The following is a 22716-nucleotide window of genomic DNA, read 5'->3' as shown; positions in this document are numbered from 1 at the left end:
TAGCATAGATCTCTGGATCTAGGGAGAGTTTTTTCAGGAGTGGTTGCACCACTGCCTCCCTCAAGGCAGTAGGGACCACGCCATTGTGCAATGATGTATTCACCACTTCCCTGTCATCCCCCCACAGCTAGCTTGAATAAGCCATGTCAGGCAAGGTTCGAGAGACCATGTGGTGGGTTGTACGGATGTGAGCATCTTGTCCACATTCTCAGGCTCCAAAAACTGAAATGGATCCCACAAAATGGGCTAAGACACCTCAATAGACATTGCATAGATAGCACTGCATCAATAGCAGACCTTGGCCCTAGAACTGTCATAGCAAAAAAGGCCCTAGCATGGGGAAATAAAAGGAGCAGGGGACAGAGAGGGACAGGGAAGCTGTATGTGTTATAAAAAAAAGAAAATGTTTTCTTTAAGATACAGCAGTCTTGGAAGTGTTTGCCTGACATAACAAAATTTAAGAAACTGATCTTTCTAACTCTTTTGCTTGTAATTTTACAGTCCCTTGGAGTTCATTAATATGATGGACTGTATTGTTTCAGTGTAGCCCTTCTTGATGGTGAAGTCTTCCATCATTAAAGGCCACACTAGTTTGGCTCTGGCAGTGGATTGGCAGTAATCCGTGATCGTCTTCAGTATCCCATCCATTGTCTCTTACTCTGGAGACTTGTGTTTCACTTGTCATCTCATATTCTGAAAGATTCTTATTTCAGATTGGAACAAATGATAAGTGGCAATAAACGTACTAGAGATTAAGAGTTCGTCTGTTTGTCATGTCATTTCTTAATATCAGTTAAGTGAAACCAGAAATGGAGGCAAAATTGATACACAAAGAAAATCAAAATGAATATTTTTAGTGACCTCCTCCTGACTTCAATATATATGTAAACAAAAGGGATCTATAGGCAGATATGTGCTTAAAACATAGCAAAGTACAATGGAAATGCTGACCTTTGTATTAGTATGTTTTTGGAGAACAGTGGTATATTTGCAAAGTCAGCCGTTTAAATAACACTGCATTTTTTCTGTTTGAAGCAGACCTGAGAGCAATTCATTAATATAGTGTTATTTTTGAATAAAAATGTAAAAGGATGAGCAGCAATTTGTCTCCCTGAGAGTCCCTGAAGTTTAATTTCTTTTACGTTCTGTTGCATCCTCTCCAGTGAAGAAATGTAGAGATGTACGTAGGTATACATATATAAAATGTATACCTACATCTGAAATTTTGACTAACTCTCTTTTCCCATCAATTCAGTGTGTGGGCGAGAGGATAACTTATCCATTTTTATATCTTATTTGCTAGCCTAAGCCCAATATCAAACATCCCATTAGTGAGGTAAAGTTGCTTTTGTGAAGACTCTTCATATATTTAAGCTGTGTTTCATAGCATCTTCAGCAACATGATTTGCAAATACTGATTGTACCAGACTTGAAGTATCCGACCTTCACCTTTATCACACATGCACAGAATTTGCTTGGGGGCAAATAGGATAGCTACAGACTACCCAGTGTTACATTTGACTATAGTGTGTGTGTGTGTGTGTGTGCAAGAGGTAATTATCACATACTATTTTGGTGATTTATTATGCCCACTTGTAGAGATATACTTCTAACTACAGGAAGGCAAAACCCAAACATTCAGTCCTTTGTATACAAATATAAAAGCTCTGTGTATAAGCTCACTGCAGGAACAGACACCTTTCATGTTAAATTAAATGATGAGCATAGACAAATATTAAAACTCACATTTTCGGTTCATTTCAGCTAGTGTAATATTGTGGTTTCAGAAACTGAGCTGTGAATATGAAAGGTTTTGATGTTGCCTGTGCCATGAACTCAGTAGGTGACTAGACAAGCTACTGTCTACAATACGAGGAGAGAAGGGACTAAATAGTCATTTGCTTTGTATGTATGAACTTTGTGACTTTGTAAAGCTTGACTTCAGGTCTGTGTGACATTCATCTACACTTCTTTAAACATGGGCTGCAGAGTTGTGTTCATTATACAGAGGATTATGTCTCTTGAGGAATTTGTCCATGTATCAAGATTTTGCATACATCTGGTAATTTGGTGAAATTATGGCTAATCCATGTCAGCAAGATTAATTCTTTCATGTAAATGGAAGTAGGTGTGTAAAAGGCCATTAGTTTGGGGTTAGTTTTTGTCAATTACTCATATTTCTTTTACATTTTAATTATAACCCATCAACTCATAAGTGATTGCTTCTGGGTTAGACTCAGATGAATGTCATTGAAGGGTGTTCTAATTTAATGTATCCCGAATAGCATCTGTTTCTAAGATTTTAAAAGCCAATTTATATGGAAATTTATTGTAGCAAAAAGTCAATAGAAGGGGCGCTTCTAACACTACTGAAACTGAAGTTTAAGGAGTAGTATCTCTCTGATATTGGTTTTTTGTGCTAATTTAATAATAAAATGAAAACCTACATATAATAATTTCAGTGAGTCTACTTTAGTAATCTTATTTATAGTGATCATGTAGTTTGATTCTTTCTTTCTGTGTTTTATATTTTAGCCGAGCTATCAAGACAAACCAGGACCTGCTTCCCGAAACGCCATGGACTCAGATATTCTACAATGACTTCTGGGGCACTCTCCTTACACACAGCGGGAGCCATAAATCATACCGACCTCTCTGCACGCTCTCTTTTCGCATTAACCATGCGATTGGAGGAATGGATCCTTGGAGCTACCACCTTGTTAATGTCATCTTGCATGCTGCAGTCACAGGTCTTTTCACCAATTTTTCACGAATACTGTTTGGTGATGGATATTGGAGCTTACTTGCTGGCCTGCTGTTTGCTTCTCATCCCATTCATACTGAAGCGGTGGCAGGAATTGTGGGAAGGGCTGATATTGGAGCTTGCCTCTTCTTTCTCCTCTCCCTATTATGCTATACTAAGCACTGCTGCACAAGAAGCTACTCGGAAGGAACCTGGGGCTGGATTTTGGGTGCAGGGCTATGTGCCACTTGCAGCATGTTGTGGAAGGAGCAAGGAGTGACTGTTCTAGCAGTTTCAGCGGTTTATGATGTCTTTGTATTTCACAAGCTAAAAATACACCAAATCATTCCTGCTATCTATAAGGTGAGTGAGAACTGTGGCTCAGTTTTTGCACCAGACAGATAAACACATTCTATCTAAAAGAGCAAGGAATTAACTTAATAGCTTAGTCTGCCCTATTAAAAACAACAACACTAACAGGAACAAAAAATAAGCACAGATGCTTTATGGTAGAAATATAATTGGATCGGTTCAACAATGATTCTTCTTAAAGCTGGCATTTTGAATTTAATCTATTTCCATTCTTCCCACCAAAGACCTCTTGGGCAAACTTCCTTGGGTTGTTTGTTTGTTTGTTTGTTTTCTCTAACAACTTGTCTACCAGTAATGGAGGGATAAGTGGGAATGCACATTTCCTTCCTATAATATAAATGTGTCTGACTTTAGTAAAACTGATTTCTACACAACTTACGGCCCTTTCCCATAATGCCTAGGCATGTTTTTGGTTATTTTTTTACTATATAATAGTATATTATAGGCTAAGAGCTTTCATTGGCTCAGACTCAGGTTTCTGGTGCATTGCATGGCAACTTCACTGTGAACAAAAACAAGAACCCTGTGCAGGGTTCTGCATAGAACTTCTGTTGATCCTAATGTATGTTGAGGAGCGATGTACTGAATCCTGAACTTTGGAGACATGAAGGAACTCTTTGCCGTGGACATGCTTGAAGCCAGGCTGATTAAAAATGTTAAGCTGGCTAGAAAAACAAAGAAAACAGCTGGGCATATGCTTAAAGGTAGTATGCATTTGTCCTTAACCTAATATGATTATATATCAGTTCATCTTAAACATAGATGTGATGGTCATTAATTAATTAATTAATTACATTTCTATCCAAGGAGCCCAAGGCAGCATACATGATCCTCCTTCTCTCCATTTCATCCTCACAAAAACCCTGTGAGGTAGATTAGATTGAGAGTCAGTAACTGGCCCAAAGTGACCCAGTGAGCTTCATGGTCAAGTGGGGACTAGAGCCCAAATCTCTTGAGTACCAGTCCAGCACATTAACCACTACGCTACAATGGCTGTCTTCTAAAAATGTTTTTTTTAAATATAATTTTAATGAAGGTAGACAAATAAAATAAGAATGTGCTCGTAGCTAAATATTATTGAATCATGGTTGCGAGTGTGTACTGTCATTTTGTTTGTTTGTTTTTCCTAGACGGCTCAGTTTGGAGTTGAGGCAAATACTCCATATTGAGTCTTTAGAGTCTAAAGAAATTTGCAGCGGTGGTGGCAAAAACAGAGTTTGCCACCAATTTTCAGCGGCAGTTTTCAGCTAAGGAAGCTCAGAACATCCAAATCTTGCTTGTTTTCAAACAAGGTTTGGCCATTTTAGGCTTCTGTAGTGGCTGCTACTTTCTGGCCAAATCTTGCGTTTCCCCCAGCGCTCCACTGAGTGCAGCCTGGGAGGGGGGCATAATCCAGGTGGGGAAAATGGCACCCAGACTACCCAAAGTTGCCAACCCCTACTTTAGACTAATTAGTTTCCTGGAACTTTTAAAAGTGTAGTTTGAGTAGAATGCCTGTAGCTAGAGTGATTTGTAGAATACATATATCCTTTGTATCCAGTCGTTCTACATGTTGGCAGCAAGACCTGCATAAATGGTACTACTACATTAATGTGAAGAAAAATTCCACAAGGGAGCTTTGAAGAGTGTTATAATTGTAGAAACTATGCAAATTCAGAGGTCTGATTCTTTTGCCTTTGCTTTTGCCAGACTGAGAACAGGGCCATTAATCAACTTTGCAGATTGCAGTATTCTGTCCAATTAGTACTACAAAGTTAATTTAAGTCTTCATGGTCTGTGTTTGCCTCACCTTTTTCCTCAACGGGGCAGAGGCCATGACAATATTTTGATTTAAAGTGCACTGAAATTAGCTCTTTATTGGATATGCTAAATTCAGTAATGTTAAATGCCTAGTTTCTACATATTATATGTGCAAACCACCATGATAGAAATAAATTGATCTGAATGCACACCAATTCAGTACTTTGATTAAAAAGCTACTAAATAAACTGCCATTAATACAAAAAAGGATTTTTTAATGAATTAAAGAAAGTTTCTTTCCTTATTTTTTTAATTGGGGAATCTGTTTTTCATGTAGAATTAGATACCAATTATCTGTAGCGTGAAATGTGTCACAAATGTGATAGGCTGCCTTATCTATAATCTGGTGTTATACATTGTGGATATCCTCAATGAAATGTTATGGAAACTCATTTTCATTTTAGGGTAGCTATGGAAACCTAATGCTCCAGGAATGGCATGGTTAACGGTTCACCTTCAATTTTAACTTAAAAGAACACATACTTGCAGTTTGACCGAAAGGTTACCTATGGCATGTAGACCCCTTTATGTGGTTTGTCCAAAATTTATATTTCTCAAAGGACTTTAGAGTTTAAAAAGATAGAGTCAACCTTACCTAACAAAACAAAATTAAATTACTCTTAAAGTTGGTATCAGAAGAATAATCTAAAAATATCAGTGTAGATCTTAAATACAGAGTCCAGTTCTAAGACTTGTTACACTAAGTTAATTACTTAGGGTAGAACTGTTAGTCCAGATCGTATGTTTAGGATAATATGTTACAAATGACAGTTGGAAACTTTAAACGTATCCACTCACCTTTCTCTATGATGTCATTTCAGCTTTTCTAGTTGTTTTTCTTATTTCAACACAACATGTATTTTTAACAATACGTTAATGACAAAAGATAGAACATGATTCTATTAAAAACCCTAGGCTAAATGGGAAAATACATTTCAGTATATTATCATCTTAAGGTTGGCTTTGGGGATTTTTGATCTTCATTTGAGATTCTACCAATAGTCACTCGTGAACTTAAGGATTCCATTGCAGCACTGAAGAAAACACTGTGTAGTCTTAATTAGAAAACAAGTAGTTCCTAGAAAAAAAAAAGTTCCTAGCAACTTGCTATGTGGCAAACGATTGTTAGATTTAGAATGTGGCCTGACCTCTTGCCAATTCTACTATCTACACATAAGTGTTTTTAGACAAATGTGCGCACACAAGTGCACTAAACTGTTAAACATGGCCTTTGTGCATGCTGTGGATTTTTATACTTTGAAGAGCTAAATAAAACATTGGGAGCAAAACTGATTACTCCCTTGTGGAGACCTTGCATTCAAGGGTATTCAACTGAGAATTAATTTCTCCAGCATTTATATCTCATTATAAACGTGTGAAAGTCTGAACAAATATTTGCATTTGTTTGTGCCCTGCAGTTTCCATTCTTCTAGAGAACAACAGGTGCTATTTAAAAAGCAAAGCCATGTAACTGCAATGGTTAGTAGGTAGGTCAAATGTCTAGAGAAGATTATTGCACGATTACTAATCTTTTATACAGCACGTTGCAGTAAAGTCTGAGTGGATGTTTTCTACTCAGAAGGCCTTAAGCCAAAAGTTAGACAGGAAGAGATAGCAAGGATGGAAGTAGGGAAGGGAAGGGTAAGAAACAGGCATATGTAATGTGATTCCAAATGTAACACTGCAGTCTCTTAACCATGTTGAAGCATTCAAGTGAGTTCCAGTCTCATGTGCTACCCCCTCTCTCCATAACTTAACATTATGCACCAATGGTAACCATGGTTAACACAAAAGGCTCATATTCTAACCGAGTTATGAAGCAGGTTTGCAAACCCTGGTTAAGAGAACCTGGTTAGCATTAATCATGGTTAGTGATGCTGATGCAAAAATAAAGCATGGCTACATACAGCAAGGGTACAGGCGAGGTTAAGTCTCTTGGACATGGACTTCTCATTTAGTGGCATCACCATTTGGTTTAGAAAGCTTTTGCTAAAAATGGATTAAGAGAAAATTTCCAGGATTCCAAGGAAACGTTGCAAAATCTCAGGTCTTTATAATTGTGCACCGCCTTGATGGCTTTTAGCAGATAAGACTGTGCACAATGTTAATATAAATGTTAATAATAAATACATAATAATTAATTACTGTATTGTATTAAGGGCATGGTTGGGGAGAGGGTAATTGATGGATAACTTTCTAGGACCAGATATTTTGCTGAAGCATTTGAAAGTCGAGAGACAGTGAAGGAGAAATTAGGAATTGTGTCAGCTATCCAGCGCAATATGTAAAATCAAACATTTCTCAAGTGGGCGTCGGAACACAATGAAATTGTGGTGTCAGGTTGTAATGTGGGTTATAGTGACACAAATTGCAGTACTGTAGACAGTTGATATGTAGAAATCAGACAATTTGTAGATATTCACCTAGTGCCTACAGTTAATGACCAGTATGTATTATGCTGTTTGTTTCTTTAATTTTGTGTTTGTTTTTATTGCATCTGATGAAGTGGACTGGGTACATGGAAGGTTATGCCCTAATGAATTTATTGGTCAATAGGGTGCCATAAGACTCTTCCCTGATTTTATTGAGTACATATTTAGTAATTTTACTGTATTTTGGTGACAGTGTTTTTCTTTGAAAGCTGCCTTGTCTTTTTTAAAAAATTAAAAGCTGTGGCATAAATGTTTTAAATGAATTAGGGTGCAGTCATACAGGATTGCTGCTAGGGATGTCAGAGAAATCTGCAATGGACTCAAATGAGTTCAGATTTCTATGAATACGACCTGCAGGCTCTGTAGCGGACTGGCTTTTTCTGAGTGGCACAGATCCCCTGGACTTGTAGACTTTTTTTGTTTTTTACTTTTGGGGGGAACTTGCACAAATGCATACTTGTGCTAAGGCACATTAGCACTAGTGGAACTGAATTTTTCTACGAAACACAGATGGAACAGATTTAAGCAAATTTGTACATCCCTAATTTGCCACCCACTAGATATTGGAAGCTTCTGAGAATCCAGCACCCTGCGAGGCTGTTGCCAGCAGGTCAGGAGGACTGGTAGAGGGCTTTTTATCCTGTCCATCCTCCTGTGAAGCAATTTCTACTAGAGAGGCCTTTGAGTACACATAGCTGTGTCATGCTGCTGGGAATTGCATGGGAATTGCGAAAATGAGGCTTGTGCATCTGGTGGATCCTTCCTCACCATCCTTTTTGTGACACCATTCTTGGGAAGGAAGCAACTGCAGAGCTTTCTGTAGCAACTGGGATGGGCAGGGGTGAGTCAAGGGATCCATGATGGGATCTCCTCTGAGGTCAGAGCTCTGTAGCATCCTATAGTCCCTCAGATGCTTGGGGGTGGGGGGGGGGTACGCTTGCACTGTATTTTTATCCACTTCTCTTCTAAAACTGATTTTAAGCTGCTGTTTCTGTTGTGCTAGCCTTTTTTGTTTTGTTTTTAGGTTGTATTATTATTCTGTTGTATATTTTTAATTGCCATTTTATGTAAGCAGTCTTGTGTAAAAAGGCAGGTATAAATGAACAAACATTTTTTTAATCTTCCCTTGGTAAACATCATTCTGGGTAGGCTTTTATAAGTGACAAATCCCTTACTCCAGTTTAAGAAGAATTATAGAATACACTGTTTTTTTCATGAAGATTAGTAATCAGGTCTAGAAATGTCTTAAAAATGGGTCCAGTGCATGTAAAAAAAAGGTAGAGTTGTCAGTTTATCCTGTAAAAGGACATATTAATATTTTTATTACATATTTGTCCTTTATGTCAAGGCGTAAGCTTGTCAAAGACTCTAATCTTAAATAACAGCAAACAAGTAAAAATATTTGAACGTCCTCTAGAGTTTCCTTGGGGTTCAATTACTCTTCAAGGTGTGAGGTCAGAATATAGGTTTTCATGGGGATTTGTACAGATGGTGCGAGCTCTTGCTTGTCATGTTGATGTTACTTGCCAATTTCCATCTTCAAGAACAATATGGCTTTTTTTACAGTGACATTTAACCTTCAGCGTATTGGTGGACTTGTTGCATGCATTCAAATGGATTTTTGCCTCTTCCCAATAGGCTATCTGTTAGCTTTGAGATTAGTGTTGGACAGAAAAACTCAGGAAAGCACAGTTCTTCATGAACTGATATTTCATGAAGAATATAGCTAATTTTGTAAAATACAGTTCTTCAAGGAGCTAATATTTACACAAATGTACCAGTCCAAATGTATAGTTGGAACTATTTTCTAGAGATATACATGACAATTGGTTTATATTTTTCATGGAAAACCCTTTATTGCCAAATCATTTCAAATGATGTTAGTGTTTAAGAGTAGGTACTTGAGGAATGCCTAGAGTAGCCTTCCCCAACCTGGTGCCCTCCAGATAGTTTGTACTACATTTCCCAGTATTCCTGACCATTGGCCATTCTGGTAGGGGCTAGTGCGAGCTGAAGTTCAAAACATCTGGAGGGCACCTGGTTGGGGAAGGCCAGCCTTGAGCAACAGTTGCAAAATCTGAAATACATTTTTAATGTTGAGAAGTTTCGCGCTATAATTTTAAATATCAGCTTTGGCTGCAATATTTAGTTTATGCCTGTACAAGCCTTATTCAATGTAAGTTTTCATATTAGCATAATACTTTGAAAACTGAGCTTCCTGAGCATAGTTTCATATCACTTTGTAATGTTCTTCCTGCATTCAGTGGCATTAACAGGCAGTGCTTTGAAAATGATGTTCTTAGTTTGCTTATGTTCTTGATAATGACTAATTGCTACAAAACACCAGTTTATGAAGAATGCAGTATAGGAGGATGGGGTGAGTGGGGGAGAAGAGATGGAAAAGGAGAAAAAGTTGGAGATGGGAAAACGTAAAAAGGAAACATTGGGTAGGATCCAATAGGGGCCATGCCTATGCGGCCAACCCCACCGGGCCCTGGGCCTCGTACGCCCAGCTCCACCAGCCCAGGTCTGCACACAGCTGTGATATAATGCTTCCAATGGCAAACCCCTATGTGAATGAAAATGCTTGTTTCTGGAAAGGGAACAATCTGCCCCTTCCAGAAACCAGCAGTTTTGTTCACGTTGGGGCTTGCCCCTAGAAGCGCTATATTGCGGCTGCTCATGGTGGGGGCTGTGTGTGGACTGGGACCGGCGGGCCTGGCTGCGCACACACAGGCCTCTATTGGATACTACCCATTTTATTTATAAACAGATAATGGGTAAATCTGAAATAGGAAATGAAAATTTGTAGACAGGACAGAAGTAAGCATATCAGGGAAATGGAAAGGAAAGTGTTTCAAAATTTTAACCCTCTCATTTAAAATGTAAGCTTTACTAATAAATAGATTAATATAATAATCATAATATAGAATGTGCCATTCAAGTTTCCTCTTGCTTGTCTTGGGATAGTCTGAAACTATTTTGAGGCCTTTCTCTACAATCTGTGTGATTTTTGTTCAGTAAATACACATGCATTCTTTTTCGTTTTTCATTTTGCCCAGTTCAAAAGGCCTCCTCAAGATTATGCTTCTGGTAAGTGGGTATAGGATTGAAGCCTTACTGCATTTTCTGAGTACTCTGTAGAGGGAAGATGAGATACTTTCCCCAGATATCAGTGATCGTATAGCTATGATAGCTGTGTGTGAATGTGGTTGATTGAGTGTCATGGGCGCTCTGTGTGTGTGACAGAGATGTAACCAATGGCAAGCAACCAAACGCTTCCTCCACTCCATTTCTGGACACCTTTTCATGTTATTAGTTTTCTCTGTAGTTTGTGCAGTCACCAGCTGTACAGCTCCAGCATGGAAATGCAAATTCAGAGAAAAGGCAGAGGTGCTCAATTCCTACTTTGGCTCAGTCTTCTCCTGAAAGAGGGTCTATGACCCCACTGGCAAAGGCGAAGCGCAGGCTGAAGGGGCAGGATTGCAGCTTGAAATTGATAGGCATATGGTCAAGGAACACCTAATTACTTGGAATGAGTTCAAATCACCAGGGCCAGATGAACTGCATCCTAGAATAATAAAGGAACTGGCAGAAGAACTCTCAGAACCGCTGTCTATTCTCTTTGAGAAATCATGGAGGATGGATGAAGTGCCAGATGATTGGAGGAGGGCTAATGTTGTCCCTATCTTCAAAAAAGGCAAAAAGGAGGAACCTGGGAACTACAGACCAGTCAGTCTGACATCAATCCCTGGGAAAATTCTGGAGCACCTTGAAAACAATGCAGTGATTACTCGAAGCCAACATGGATTTGCCAAGAACAAATCCTGCCAGATGAATCTGATCTCATATTTGACCAGGTAACCTCCTTTGTGGACTGTGGGAATGCTGTGGATATAATATACCTCGACTTCAGCAAAGTTTTTGACAATGTGCCCCATTATATCCTGATTATCAAACTAGCTATAAGTGGGCTAGATGAAACAACTGTCAGGTGGATCCACAGTTGGCTACAGAATTGGACTCAAAGAGTGCTTATCAATGGGATCTTCTCAAACTGGAGAAAGGTAATGAGTGGGGTACCACAGGGCTCAGTCCTAGGCCCAGTGCTCTTCAACATTTTTATTAATGACTTGGAGGAGGAGGTGCAGGGAATGCTCATCAGATTTGCAGATGACACAAAATTGGGCGGGATAGCTAATACCCTGGAAGACAGAAACCGAATTCAGAGTGACCTTGATAGGCTGGAACCCTGGGCAGAAAACAACAGAATTACATTTAATAGGGATAAATGCCAAGTTCTGCACCTAGGAAAAAGAAAGCAAATGCACAGTTACAAGTTGGGGGATACTTGGCTCAACAATACTACAAGCGAGAAGGATCTTGGAATTGTTGTCGATCACAAGCTGAATATGAGCCAACAATGTGATGTGGCTGCAAAAAAGGCCAATGCTCTTTTGGGCTGCATTAATAGAAGCATTGCTTCCAAATCCCGGGAAGTACTAGTTCCCCTCTACTCAGCACTGGTTAGGCCTCATCTGGAGTACTGTGTCCAGTTCTGGGCACCACACTTGAAGAAGGATGCAGACAAACTGGAGAGGGTTCAGAGGAGGACAACAAAGATGATCATGGGACTGGAAACAAAGCCCTATGAGGAGAGACTGAAAGAACTGGGCATGTTTAGCCTTGAGAAGAGAAGACTGAGGGGAGATATGATAGCGCTCTTCAAGTACTTGAAAGATTGTCACAGAGAGGAAGGCCAGGATCTCTTCTTGATCATCCCAGAGTGCAGGACATGGAATAATAGGCTCAAGTTACAGGAAGCGAGACTTGGGTTGAACATCAGGAAAAACTTCCTTACTGTTAGAGCAATACGACAATGGAACCCATTACCTAGGGAGGTAGTGGGCTCTCTCACACCGGAGGCATTCAAGATGAAGCTGGACAGCCATCTGTCAGGGATGCTTTGACTCAGATTCCTGCATTGAGCAGGGGGTTGGACTCGATGGTCTTGTAGGCCCCTTCCAGCCCTATTATTCTATGATTCTATAGTGCTAAATACCTGAAAAGCTCCCTTTTCCTCACAGCAGTGTCCTGCTGTTTTGTATATCTCTCCCTGTCCTCCAGCTTTACATTACGAACGCATTGTCACTAAGAAGGATTTGATGGAGTATTGTGCAGCAGCTAAAATGCAGTTCAAACACAGTTTATTATATTCCCTTAGAGAGACTCCCTTTAATCAGAGCTGAAGATGATAGCAGTCCTCTCTCTCTTTCTCTTGTCCTCCTTGATGTCTAGGTGTATTCTGTTCTTGCATTCTGACATAATAGCACAGTATATATCAGTACACTACGATGTCGTAATGTGACTATGTCTCAAGTGCTCCTTCCTCTCCTTTTCTTCTCTGGCATTGCTGTGAGAAAGACACCAGAAGCTTCCACTTTATTAACCACAGTTTAGCACTGTTCTCTAGACCCTAAAAAGTGTGATTAGTCTTAATTATAATTGATTGAAACAAGCCAGCTCATAAACCATGGTTTGAAGTTGGTTCGTTTCAGTAAGCCAAAGTTAAGAATAATCATAGTTTGTCTGGGCTTGGACATAACACTAAACTGCAGTTAGTTGAAAAAGGAAGCAAATGTTTCCAATCTCTTCACAGCATCACTGGGGGAGAGAAGGGGAGGGAGCTGACAAGCCCAAGACTCGGTCTTATAATGATAAACCATAGTTGATTTTTATATCTGAATGCAGCCCATGTGAGCTGTGTTGTCATGTTACCTATTTACCCACACCTGTTTGTCTTTGTTGGGGAAAAGGGACATTGCATCACACATTTAATATCCATAAATGTTACAGATGACAGGAGAAAATGAGACATGGGGATGCAACCTCGTGGCATTTAAAAAACAGGAATAATTGTTGTTTATTCCAACATATAACAAATCTAACAATGACCATGAAAATAAACTAAAGTTTTAAAGAGAAAAAAGTGTTTATTGCAGATTTCATGCTCTAACAATTACAGAGTTCCTTTGTTATTGGCAACCCCTAATCATGCAACTTTCTCTCTATATTGTACCAAACAATCCATAGCTGAAGTGAAAAAGAACAGGTTATACAATGGTAACATACCTTTAAATGTACTTTCAATGGCCTTATTAAATAGCAAAGCAAAGCACTCTGGTATTAATCACTAACATACAAATTTGAACACTGTCCTCACTTTATTATAACTTTCCAGGAAAACACACACTCTTCGTTCCTGTCCTTTTGACTTTTTTTACTAGTTCAGATCTGAGTTTTCTGTTGGAACAATACATACAATTGTCCAGGCTTCTTTTAAATTTTTAATTTAGTTCAGAAACAACTGTGATTTGTGCTGCTAGACTGAAGTTAGTTCGGGAGTTGCCTCCCTCTTGACTTCTAAGGAATTTCATGTCCGCAGTTTGTACCTGCATAGTGACAGGAAGGTTCATGTAACCTTGTTCCCTGAAGTTAGTGCCCATGGTTCTGCAGTCTGCCAGATGCTTTCTCCATGCTGTGCTGGATTTACTGGTCGTACCATGAAGTGAAATGGACACCAGTGCCATGAAATTCCTGTACTAGTAGCTATTAACATCTCTGATTTAGCCTATTTATTACTTCTGTTGAACAGCTCTATTCTTTCCTCTCATTATCATTTCCAGTCCGCCTTAACCGTCAGCTTGCTATGATGCAGCAGGTATGCAGCCACATATACACAATTATACTTTTTATTCAGGATTAATTAACTTGCGCAAAACTGCTATCCTGCTATCCATTTTATATTCTTTAAAATGTATTTTATTTTTCATACTAAAAATATGAAAAATTTTCATATAAAAAAGAAACGATAAGAACTTATAGCTATGAAGGTAGCTATAACTAACTTATAATATGAAATCCAACTCTAGCCATTCTGTTGGCTAGAAGCCCAAAGGATGGAAGCCTCAGAGATTGGAGGGCTCCATTCATCCTATGCCCTCTGGGCTCTTGCCAGCAGGGTGGGAGAAGAAATGGAATCTGTTTTTGCTTCTTCGTCCTCCATTTGAGCATTTTTTGTTAGATGGGCCTTTGAGCCCATCTAACTTGTTCTCTGCCATGAGCGGGGTGGGGGCTAAAAGGCCATTGGATACAGTAGATCCATGGCCTCTCCCCTCTCCACCCACTGGCCCACCCCAACACACCCATTTTCCTCCCTTCCCAAGGAGGGAGACCCAACCTTGGTAGAGGAGCTGCAGTGGAGTTTTCCTGGGGAAAGCTGGATCTCCTTCTCTGAGGTTGGAACTCTGTCTCTGGCCACAGAGGTGGAGATCCACTGCATCCCATGACCCCAGAATGTCAGAATTGGACCCAGACTCCCTGCAGACACTGTGGAGTCAGAGACAGGAGATGAGATGGGCCAGGGGGTGGGGGAGGAAATTCCCCAAAGGGCTCCAGGAGAAAGAGAAGAATCAAGCTAATCAGTTAGAGCCAGGCACAGATACCACTTCTTCTCCTGTGGGAACGCTCTCTCACTCTCCTGTGAGAAGAGATCCTCTCTGTGACAACCTTTCAAGTACTTGAAGAGCGCTATCATATCTCCCCTCAGGCTTCTCTTCTCAAGGCTAGAGTGTTGGACTGGGAGCCCAGAGATCCGGGTTCTAGTCCCCACTCGGCCATGGAAGCTCACTGGGTGACTTTGGGCCAGTCACGGACTCTCAGCCCAACCTACCTCACAGGGTTGTTGTTGTGAGGATAAAAGGGAGAGGAGGAGGATCATGTAAGCCGCCTTGGGTTCCTTGCAAGAGGAAAAAAGGCGGGATATAAATGCAATAAATAAATAAATGGCTAAACATGCCCAGTTCTTTCAGTCTCCCTTCATAGGGCTTTGTTTCCAGTCCCCTGATCATTTTTGTTGCCCTCCTCTGAACCCTCTCCAGTTTGTCTGCATCCTTCTTCAAGTGTGGTGCCCAGAACTGGACACAGTACTCCAGATGAGGCCTAACCAGTGCTGAGTAGAGGGGAACTAGTACTTCCCGGGATTTGGAAGCAATGCTTCTATTAATGCAGCCCAAAATGGCATTTGCCTTTTTTGCAGCCACATGACATTGTTGGCTCATATTCAGCTTGTGATCGACAACAATTCCAAGATCCTTCTCGCTTGTAGTGTTGTTGAGCCACGTATCCCCCATCTTGTAACTGTGCATTTGGTTTCTTTTTCCTAGGTGCAGAACTTGGCAATTATCCCTATTACATGTCATTCTGTTGTTTTCTGCCCAGCGCTCCAGTCTATCAAGATCACTTTGAATTTTGTTTCTGTCTTCCAAAGTATTAGCTATCCCACCCAATTTTGTGTCATCTGCAAATTTGATGAGCATTCCCTGCACCTCCTCCTCCAAGTCATTAATAAAAATGTTGAAGAGCACTGGGCCCAGGACTGAACCCTGCGGTACCCCGCTTGTTACCGCTCCCCAGTTTGAGAAGATCCCATTGATAAGCACTCTTTTGAGTCCAATTCTGTAGCCAACTGTGGACCCACCAGATCGTTGTTTCATCTAGCCCACTTCGAGCTAGTTTGCTCACGAGGACATCATGGGGCACTTTGTTGAAAGCTTTTCTGAAGTCGAGGTATATGATGTCTACAGCATTCCCACGGTCCACAAGGGAGGTTACTTGATCAAAAAATGAGATCAGATTCGTCTGGCAGGATTTGTTCTTGACAAATCCATGTTGGCTTCGAGTCATCACTGCATTGTTTTCAAGGTGCTTCCAGATGGATTGCTTTATCATCTGCTCCAGAATTTTCCCAGGGATTGATGTCAGACTGACTGGTCTGTAGTTCCCAGGTTCCTCCTTTTTACCCTTTTTGCAGATAGGGACAACATTAGCCCTCCTCCAGTCATCTGGCACTTCACCCATCCTCCATGATTTCTCAAAGAGAATAGACAGCGGTTCTGAGAGTTCTTCTGCCAGTTCCTTTATTACTCTAGGATGCAGTTCATCTGGCCCTGGAGATGTGAACTCATTCCAAGTAATTAGGTGTTCCTTGATATAATATCCTCGATATGCCTATCGATCTCAAGCTGCAATCCTGCCCCTTCAGCCTGTACTTCGCCTTTGCCAGTGGGGTCATAGACCCTCTTTTGGGAGAAGACTGAGCCAAAGTAGGAATTGAGCACCTCTTCCTTTTCTTTGTCATCTGTTATCATTTTGCCATCCTTATTTAATAGCTGAACCACCATTTCTTTCCTCTGTCTTTTACTATGCACGTAGCTGAAGAAAGTCTTTTTGTTGTTTTTAGCATCCCTCACTAACCTCAGCTCGTTCTCAGCTTTAGCCTTCCTGACTCCATCCCTGCAATTCTGTGCTACCTGCCTGTACTCTTCCTTTGTTACTTGGCCTACTTTCCACTTCCTATATGTGTCCTTTTTGGTTTTCACGTCATCCCTAAGCTTTTTGTGAAGCCACATTGGCTTCTTCTGTTGTCTTCCACCTTTTCTTCTTGTTGGAATTGTTTGTAATTGTGCCTTGAGAATTTCCTTTTTTAAACGCTCCCACCCATCTTGGACTCCTTTTCTCGTTAGCGTCGCTTGCCATGGGACCTTCCTGATCATTGTTCTGAGTTTATTAAAATCAGCTTTCCTAAAATCCAGGGTATGCGTTTGGCTACATGCGGCTTTTGCTTCCCTTAGAACCAAGAACTGAAGTACAACATGGTCGCTTTCCCCCAGAGTTCCTGTAAGGGGGAGAGGGCGATGCAGTAAAGAATTACAGAGAGAGATTTTTGTATTGATTGAAAAGTTGAGCCTGAGATATGAAAGCTAGAAATTTGACATTTTATCCAGAAAAACATTGCAATATCAATAGAAAGTAAGGTCACTATAGCTGCTTCCATAGTTCTCTTATATGCCTAATTGTAGAGTGGGTTTTGTGCACGTTCTTATAATCTTGGAAGGCATAATGAAAATGAAGTTTGAAAGTTCTGGCCTTGATAGGCTTGAATTCTGCAGTGCTTGGTGGTTACTTTCTCATAAATCCCTAGTCCAATTAACTAGTGATAAATCCCTAGTCCAATTAACATAGTTTCCTTATACTGGGTTGGCTGAAGTAGTGAGTGAGGTTTTTATTCAGTCAGGTGGTGCTTACTATCAGTTTGTATTTTCATAAGAAAGTGTGGGGTTTCTAAAAACACTGTCATGGTGCTCATACAGAAACTGCCAGAAACTTGTGAGACACCCACTGATGCATGGAATTGGAAGTGGGGTCTGTGGCTAGCAATAGTTGGCCCTGGTCTGATTTGCAACTCAGGAAAACCCAAGTTAACTCCCTTTTGTATGTCTGAAAACTGTAGATGTTCAAAGAGACCTAGAGGCTGCCCTGCATCCTTGCTAGTCAAATTGGGTCCCCTTTTCCACCACCACCACCACCACCACTTTTTAAATTACTTGTTGAGGTGCGGGTGGGGATCGTAAAGGAGTGATTTATCTGAGAGGGGTTAAAGGACTGAGCAGTTACAGACCTTTTGGGGCCAATCTTTGTATCCAGGTATTTCACCTATGCTCTGAAATTGGTCTGAAATTTGGAGGACCTTTGGATCCTCCAAATCTACACTCAGTTGGTCTCGTTGCCAGATGGTGTCATGTCTAGTGTGGAAAGCTAGGAAAAACAAAGGGAAAGTAGGGTAGTATGAAGGGAAATATGAAGGGAAGTATGAAGCAGTAAGATACCAAGAGGGTGGCTGTGGAGACGACTACTAATGTGGGGAGAGGGGGCACACTTGCCCTGTGGAAAGTAGGCCTTTCAACCGTACAAGTCAGTAGAGTAGCAGTCATTCAGTTGAGAAAGGGGAAGTGTCTGTCATAAAGCACTGTCAACCTCCCCCCACCCTCTCACACACTCACACACTCTCTCCCTCTAACAAATAATCTTGTGGCACTTTAAAGATCAACTTATTATGGAACAAGCTGTCAATGGCCATGCTGACTAGTGGATGATGGCAGTTGTAGCTTAACACATCTGGAAGACACAAGGTTGGGGTTGGTTCGAATAAACTATTGGCACACATCTTAACTGCTGAAGGAGGAGATGGATTCACTCCAACATGGGAACAGAGAAGCCTTAAGCCTATCCACAGTTGCCACAGCATTTAACAGCATAAAATATCCTTTTTTTTAAAAAAGGAACTGAATGGGAACAAGGAGGAATTCTCCATGACTGTCACACAACAATGACACTTGTTTCAACCAGTAAGTAAGCATATTCCAGTTGTGTTAGACTACTTAAAATTTTGGTTGGCTTTCAGCAAGGTTTTTGTTAATATAATATGGGTTATATTTGCTCACCTCAAGCTTCTTAGATATGGTGGACTAGAAATGAAACAAATCAAATACAATCTGTCTGTTGTGTTCTTTCCTTAACTGAAGTGGAGTTGGCCACATACTGAAGGCCATGGTCCAGCAGAACTGATCTTCATGCACAGCAGGACTTTCCTCTTGTCGATAATGGTAATAGAAAATTTCCTGTGAGGTTGTGGCCACTTCTGTGCCTTAGCCAGTAATGGGAGACTTTCATCCATGAGTTGTGAATGTGGTTGCTTGCTTTGAATTTCCTTGTTGCTACCTATTCACTCTGAGTCTTAGGAGTTGTTTCTACTTATTATGAATCGTGTTGAATGTGTAAAATACAACAAAGATATTTTGCAGAAATACCTAGTTATCACTTGGGATAAATTTTTATTCAGATGAAACACCTCTAGCAGCAACTCAGATTTCATTGATTCACTGAGTTCCTTTCTTGCCGGTCATTTCAGAGGTTGACCTGTAGAAGTTGGAGCGTCTGATAAAGCACCACCCATCTCTTCTTAGCAGGCTCACAAAAGTTGAAAAACAATCCAGGGAATGATTGACAGCTTGATGAAAGTACTTCAGCTGGAACGTGATGGCTAAATGAGACAGAATTCCCATTAGACACATACCTTTAGGAGATAATACAATCACTGCAGTCTACAGTGTAAGTTGTCTAATCTCATGAGTTTGGCTATTAACGAAGTGGGGTGGATGCATGATGTCTTTAAGAGTGGCAGCATTGTCAGCATAATTTAGCACACACCGATGAGCTGCAGTAATTGCAAAAGACCACGTCAGGTCAGAGGATTGCTCTAGATCATTAAAGTGGGTTGCTATTACACTAGCCATCCCTTAACTGATTACAGAATATAATTATTACAAAAAGCTGAAGCCCAGGCAGCTGTAGTTTTTCTGAATTAACTACAGAATTTAACTGGTAAAGCGAAACAAATTTAAACTGTCTTCCATCTGTACCATGCTGTGGTAAACGTAACAAAAGAAATGATGGCAAAGGTTGTAGCTTACACAAAAATGGATCCAAACGTTAAATTCACTATCCTGTTTTTGAATGATTAGTTCAAAAGATGTCAATATGACCAAGTGCTCCATGAACTATATGTTACTTTATGATGCACTGGTAACTTTGCCATATAATATTTTGGCATATATTGTCTGGAGTAAACAATGCATATTTTATTGTGGTTGTAGTTTTGTAGTTTAAATTGTTCCTGAAGACAAATTTGAAATCAATGGGTGTACAATGTCAATGAATTGAGGATTACGGGATGTGACCAGTTGTTTTTTTAATGCTGTGTAAGAAACTGTGGGAATTGCAATATTCTTTGAAGATCAATATTTGAAGAGAGGCCATATTTGAAAGGTACTTTTGCTTTCCTTTTCCAAAGCCATAGTTTGGATGATATTGACAAATAATCTGTAAGTTTAATAGGTTGATTATTTAGAAAAGCAAATGCTAGAATGAAGTATGTCAGTGGATGAATTTGGAATACTAAAATGTTCACAAGAATGTTATGGTAACAATGAGAATTAGTTTATATGCATCCCCGGAGTTCTAAATCTCCTCATAATTGCAGGGCCCCAAATCATTCTGGACGGTGTCAGCTGCTGGGCGCCTGCATTAGCTCCAGTGGCATGCTCTCCCTCTCTCATCCAGTCTCCCACCCAGAAATGGTAGAGCAGTAAAGGGGATATGGGAGGGCTTGATCCCCTTCTCTTTGCCCCTGCCCTGGCATGTGAAATTGAAATTCTGCTAGAGCAGTATGGGAATGGAGCACTGGGGAATGTAATTTTCCCAAAGCATCTGTCCCAATAGGGAGAGGGTTTTGAGAGAGTGGGTGTTCCAAGAACACCTTCCATCTGTCACCACTGCAGCAGCATCAAAAAGAAAACGAAGAGGAAGAACCTAGGCCTTAAAGCTTGTCCTTGAATTGAAGGTAAATGTATGAGGTTTGGCAGAATCTCTGTACCTTTCAGTGAAGATAACTTTTCAGATTTTTTTAACGGAATATTTCAGATAGACATAACAGTTTGTCCAGTGTCTTTCAGGTGTAGAAAAGTAATCTTTTCTTGACTTGCAATTCTTTTCCCAGACTGCCACAATCCACTTTTATCCATATTTCCACAAAATATACCCTACACAAGGGTGAAAGTGGGCAGAATTGACAGATACTGAGTCCTAGGGGAAAAAAAATAGTTCACTGAACATAGGGTACAGCAACACAAGCATTTGGCTTTCATCACTGAGTGTACCTTTCCACTCAAAATACACTTTTCATTTTGTATATTTTATTTAAAGCAAGCGTTCTGGTGTGGATATAGATATAGTAGGGAGACTCCCATAGTGTAAAAAATCAGCAGTGCCTTCCTGAATATTTTCAAAGTAGGATAACAATTATTGTATCCCACCCTGGGAATGTTGGAAAGCTCTTAGCTGTAATTCTAGGAAAGAAAAAAGTTGTTGGTATTTATTTGAATGCCATGAATATGGTGTGGTGTGCTGATTAGGAGGTAGCTAGTTTTTTCTGTATCCGGGGTGTCAGTCTGGAGCCTACACTACATCTTAATTACCCATTCCTTCTGAGAGACTTCTTTCTCTCTCTTCCAAATTGGGGGGCGGGGGGATAGATATTACTGTTGTTAGTGAAATATATCTAACATCAAGTGTTATGGTGAGTTTGAAAAAACCACATTTACTGAGATGAACAAGTAAACCTGTGAGGCTGAAATATGAATTCCACACAACCTACGTATGTTCCATTTGGAGAATCAAGAGTCTAAAGCAATTACTAATTAGCATTTAAATGATTCCTAAGTGGTAATTCTGTGTGCTTCTCTATCTCCTCGTTCAGTTTCTTCTGTTTCCTTGTTATTATAAATGACCTTCCAAACTCAAAATTCAGTTTTTCTTGGTGCCATGATTTATACATGTCCTAAAAGCCTAGATCCCCTCCTTAATTTACAAGACATTTGCTGATTAGAGTGCATTTATAGTTTTTAAAAACCTGAAACTTTTAACCAAGCTAACCAATGTGATGGAAAATGGGAAAAGGATGTTAGAAGATGCATCCAGAGCTGAAGTATCTATTGGCTTCAGTGTCGATAGATGAGAGGAGAGGATAGCAAGGATATGCAAATTATAAAAGAAATATAGAAAATAATAATGTCCAGGATCCAAACTGTTGTACAAAGAACACCTGCATGCACTTTCTGTCCACTTTTTCTGCTGCTGCCCAAAGTCATTCATAAGGGATGGGGCAGTGTGGGATGCAGGATGGGGGATGAAGCAAGTGGTAGGAAAAAGTGACTGTTGGTCATGTGCACAGGAGTGCCTGCCCTCTCACACAAGGAGCTGTTTGGATTCTAGCCATAATCGACTTACTGTACCAGTTTTCCTCTTCATAGGAGCACACAAGCTTTCAGGTGATATAGAAATTTATTAATGAGACCTGAAGTTTAAATTCGCATATAAAAGGTGCCTTTCTCCATTTGATTTCCTGGATGTCTCCGACCTACCTGTTGTGTGACTTGGACTGCCTGTTTGCAGCTGTGTGTGTTCTTTTGTGCTTAGAAAATGTCTGGTACATCTTGTATGCCCCTATAAGGTTTAGTTTAAAAAACAAACAAACAAACAAAAAACAAGGCCCCCCAAACATGGGACCCTGGTTTTGAGGAAGATTTTTGGATGTATTACTTTAAGCTTGCTGAAATTTTTTTTGGCGGTGGTGTTTATGGCAATTTCCCAAAACTCTAACACTTAAAGCAACCTAATTCTGTAGTTATCAGTTTCTGAGATTTCTCTTGAGGCGTAGAAGGCATATGTTCAGAGAATATGAAATCAAGTTTTACGGGTACTGATGCATATTGAAGATTTATCCTTCTCATGACTGAAGAGCTGAAATGGTTGACTAGACCATTCTGTTTTGGATCAAACTGTAGCTTTAGAACTCTTAGCTAAAGGTATTAGCTCTGAATGCAACTTGGATTTCAGTCTGCAAACTTGTAA

At 40.1% G+C, this 22716-nt stretch overlaps 1 protein-coding gene across 1 annotated transcript in view; it reads left to right on the top strand.

Moving 5' to 3' along the window:
• Positions 1-22716, top strand: part of TMTC2 (transmembrane O-mannosyltransferase targeting cadherins 2) — a 254255-nt gene that overhangs the window by 113871 nt on the left and 117668 nt on the right. Inside the window, exon 2 of the mRNA XM_084810388.1 lies at positions 2536-3106. Coding sequence (XP_084666514.1) covers positions 2536-3106 — 571 coding nt within the window. The remainder of the gene's footprint in view (positions 1-2535; positions 3107-22716) is intronic.

This window comes from Heloderma suspectum, chromosome 7, assembly GCF_057233095.1.
Source record: "Heloderma suspectum isolate Gila_16-S chromosome 7, 16-S_ref, whole genome shotgun sequence".
NCBI lineage: Eukaryota > Metazoa > Chordata > Lepidosauria > Squamata > Helodermatidae > Heloderma > Heloderma suspectum.
This window is presented reverse-complemented; position numbering and strand designations above follow the sequence as displayed.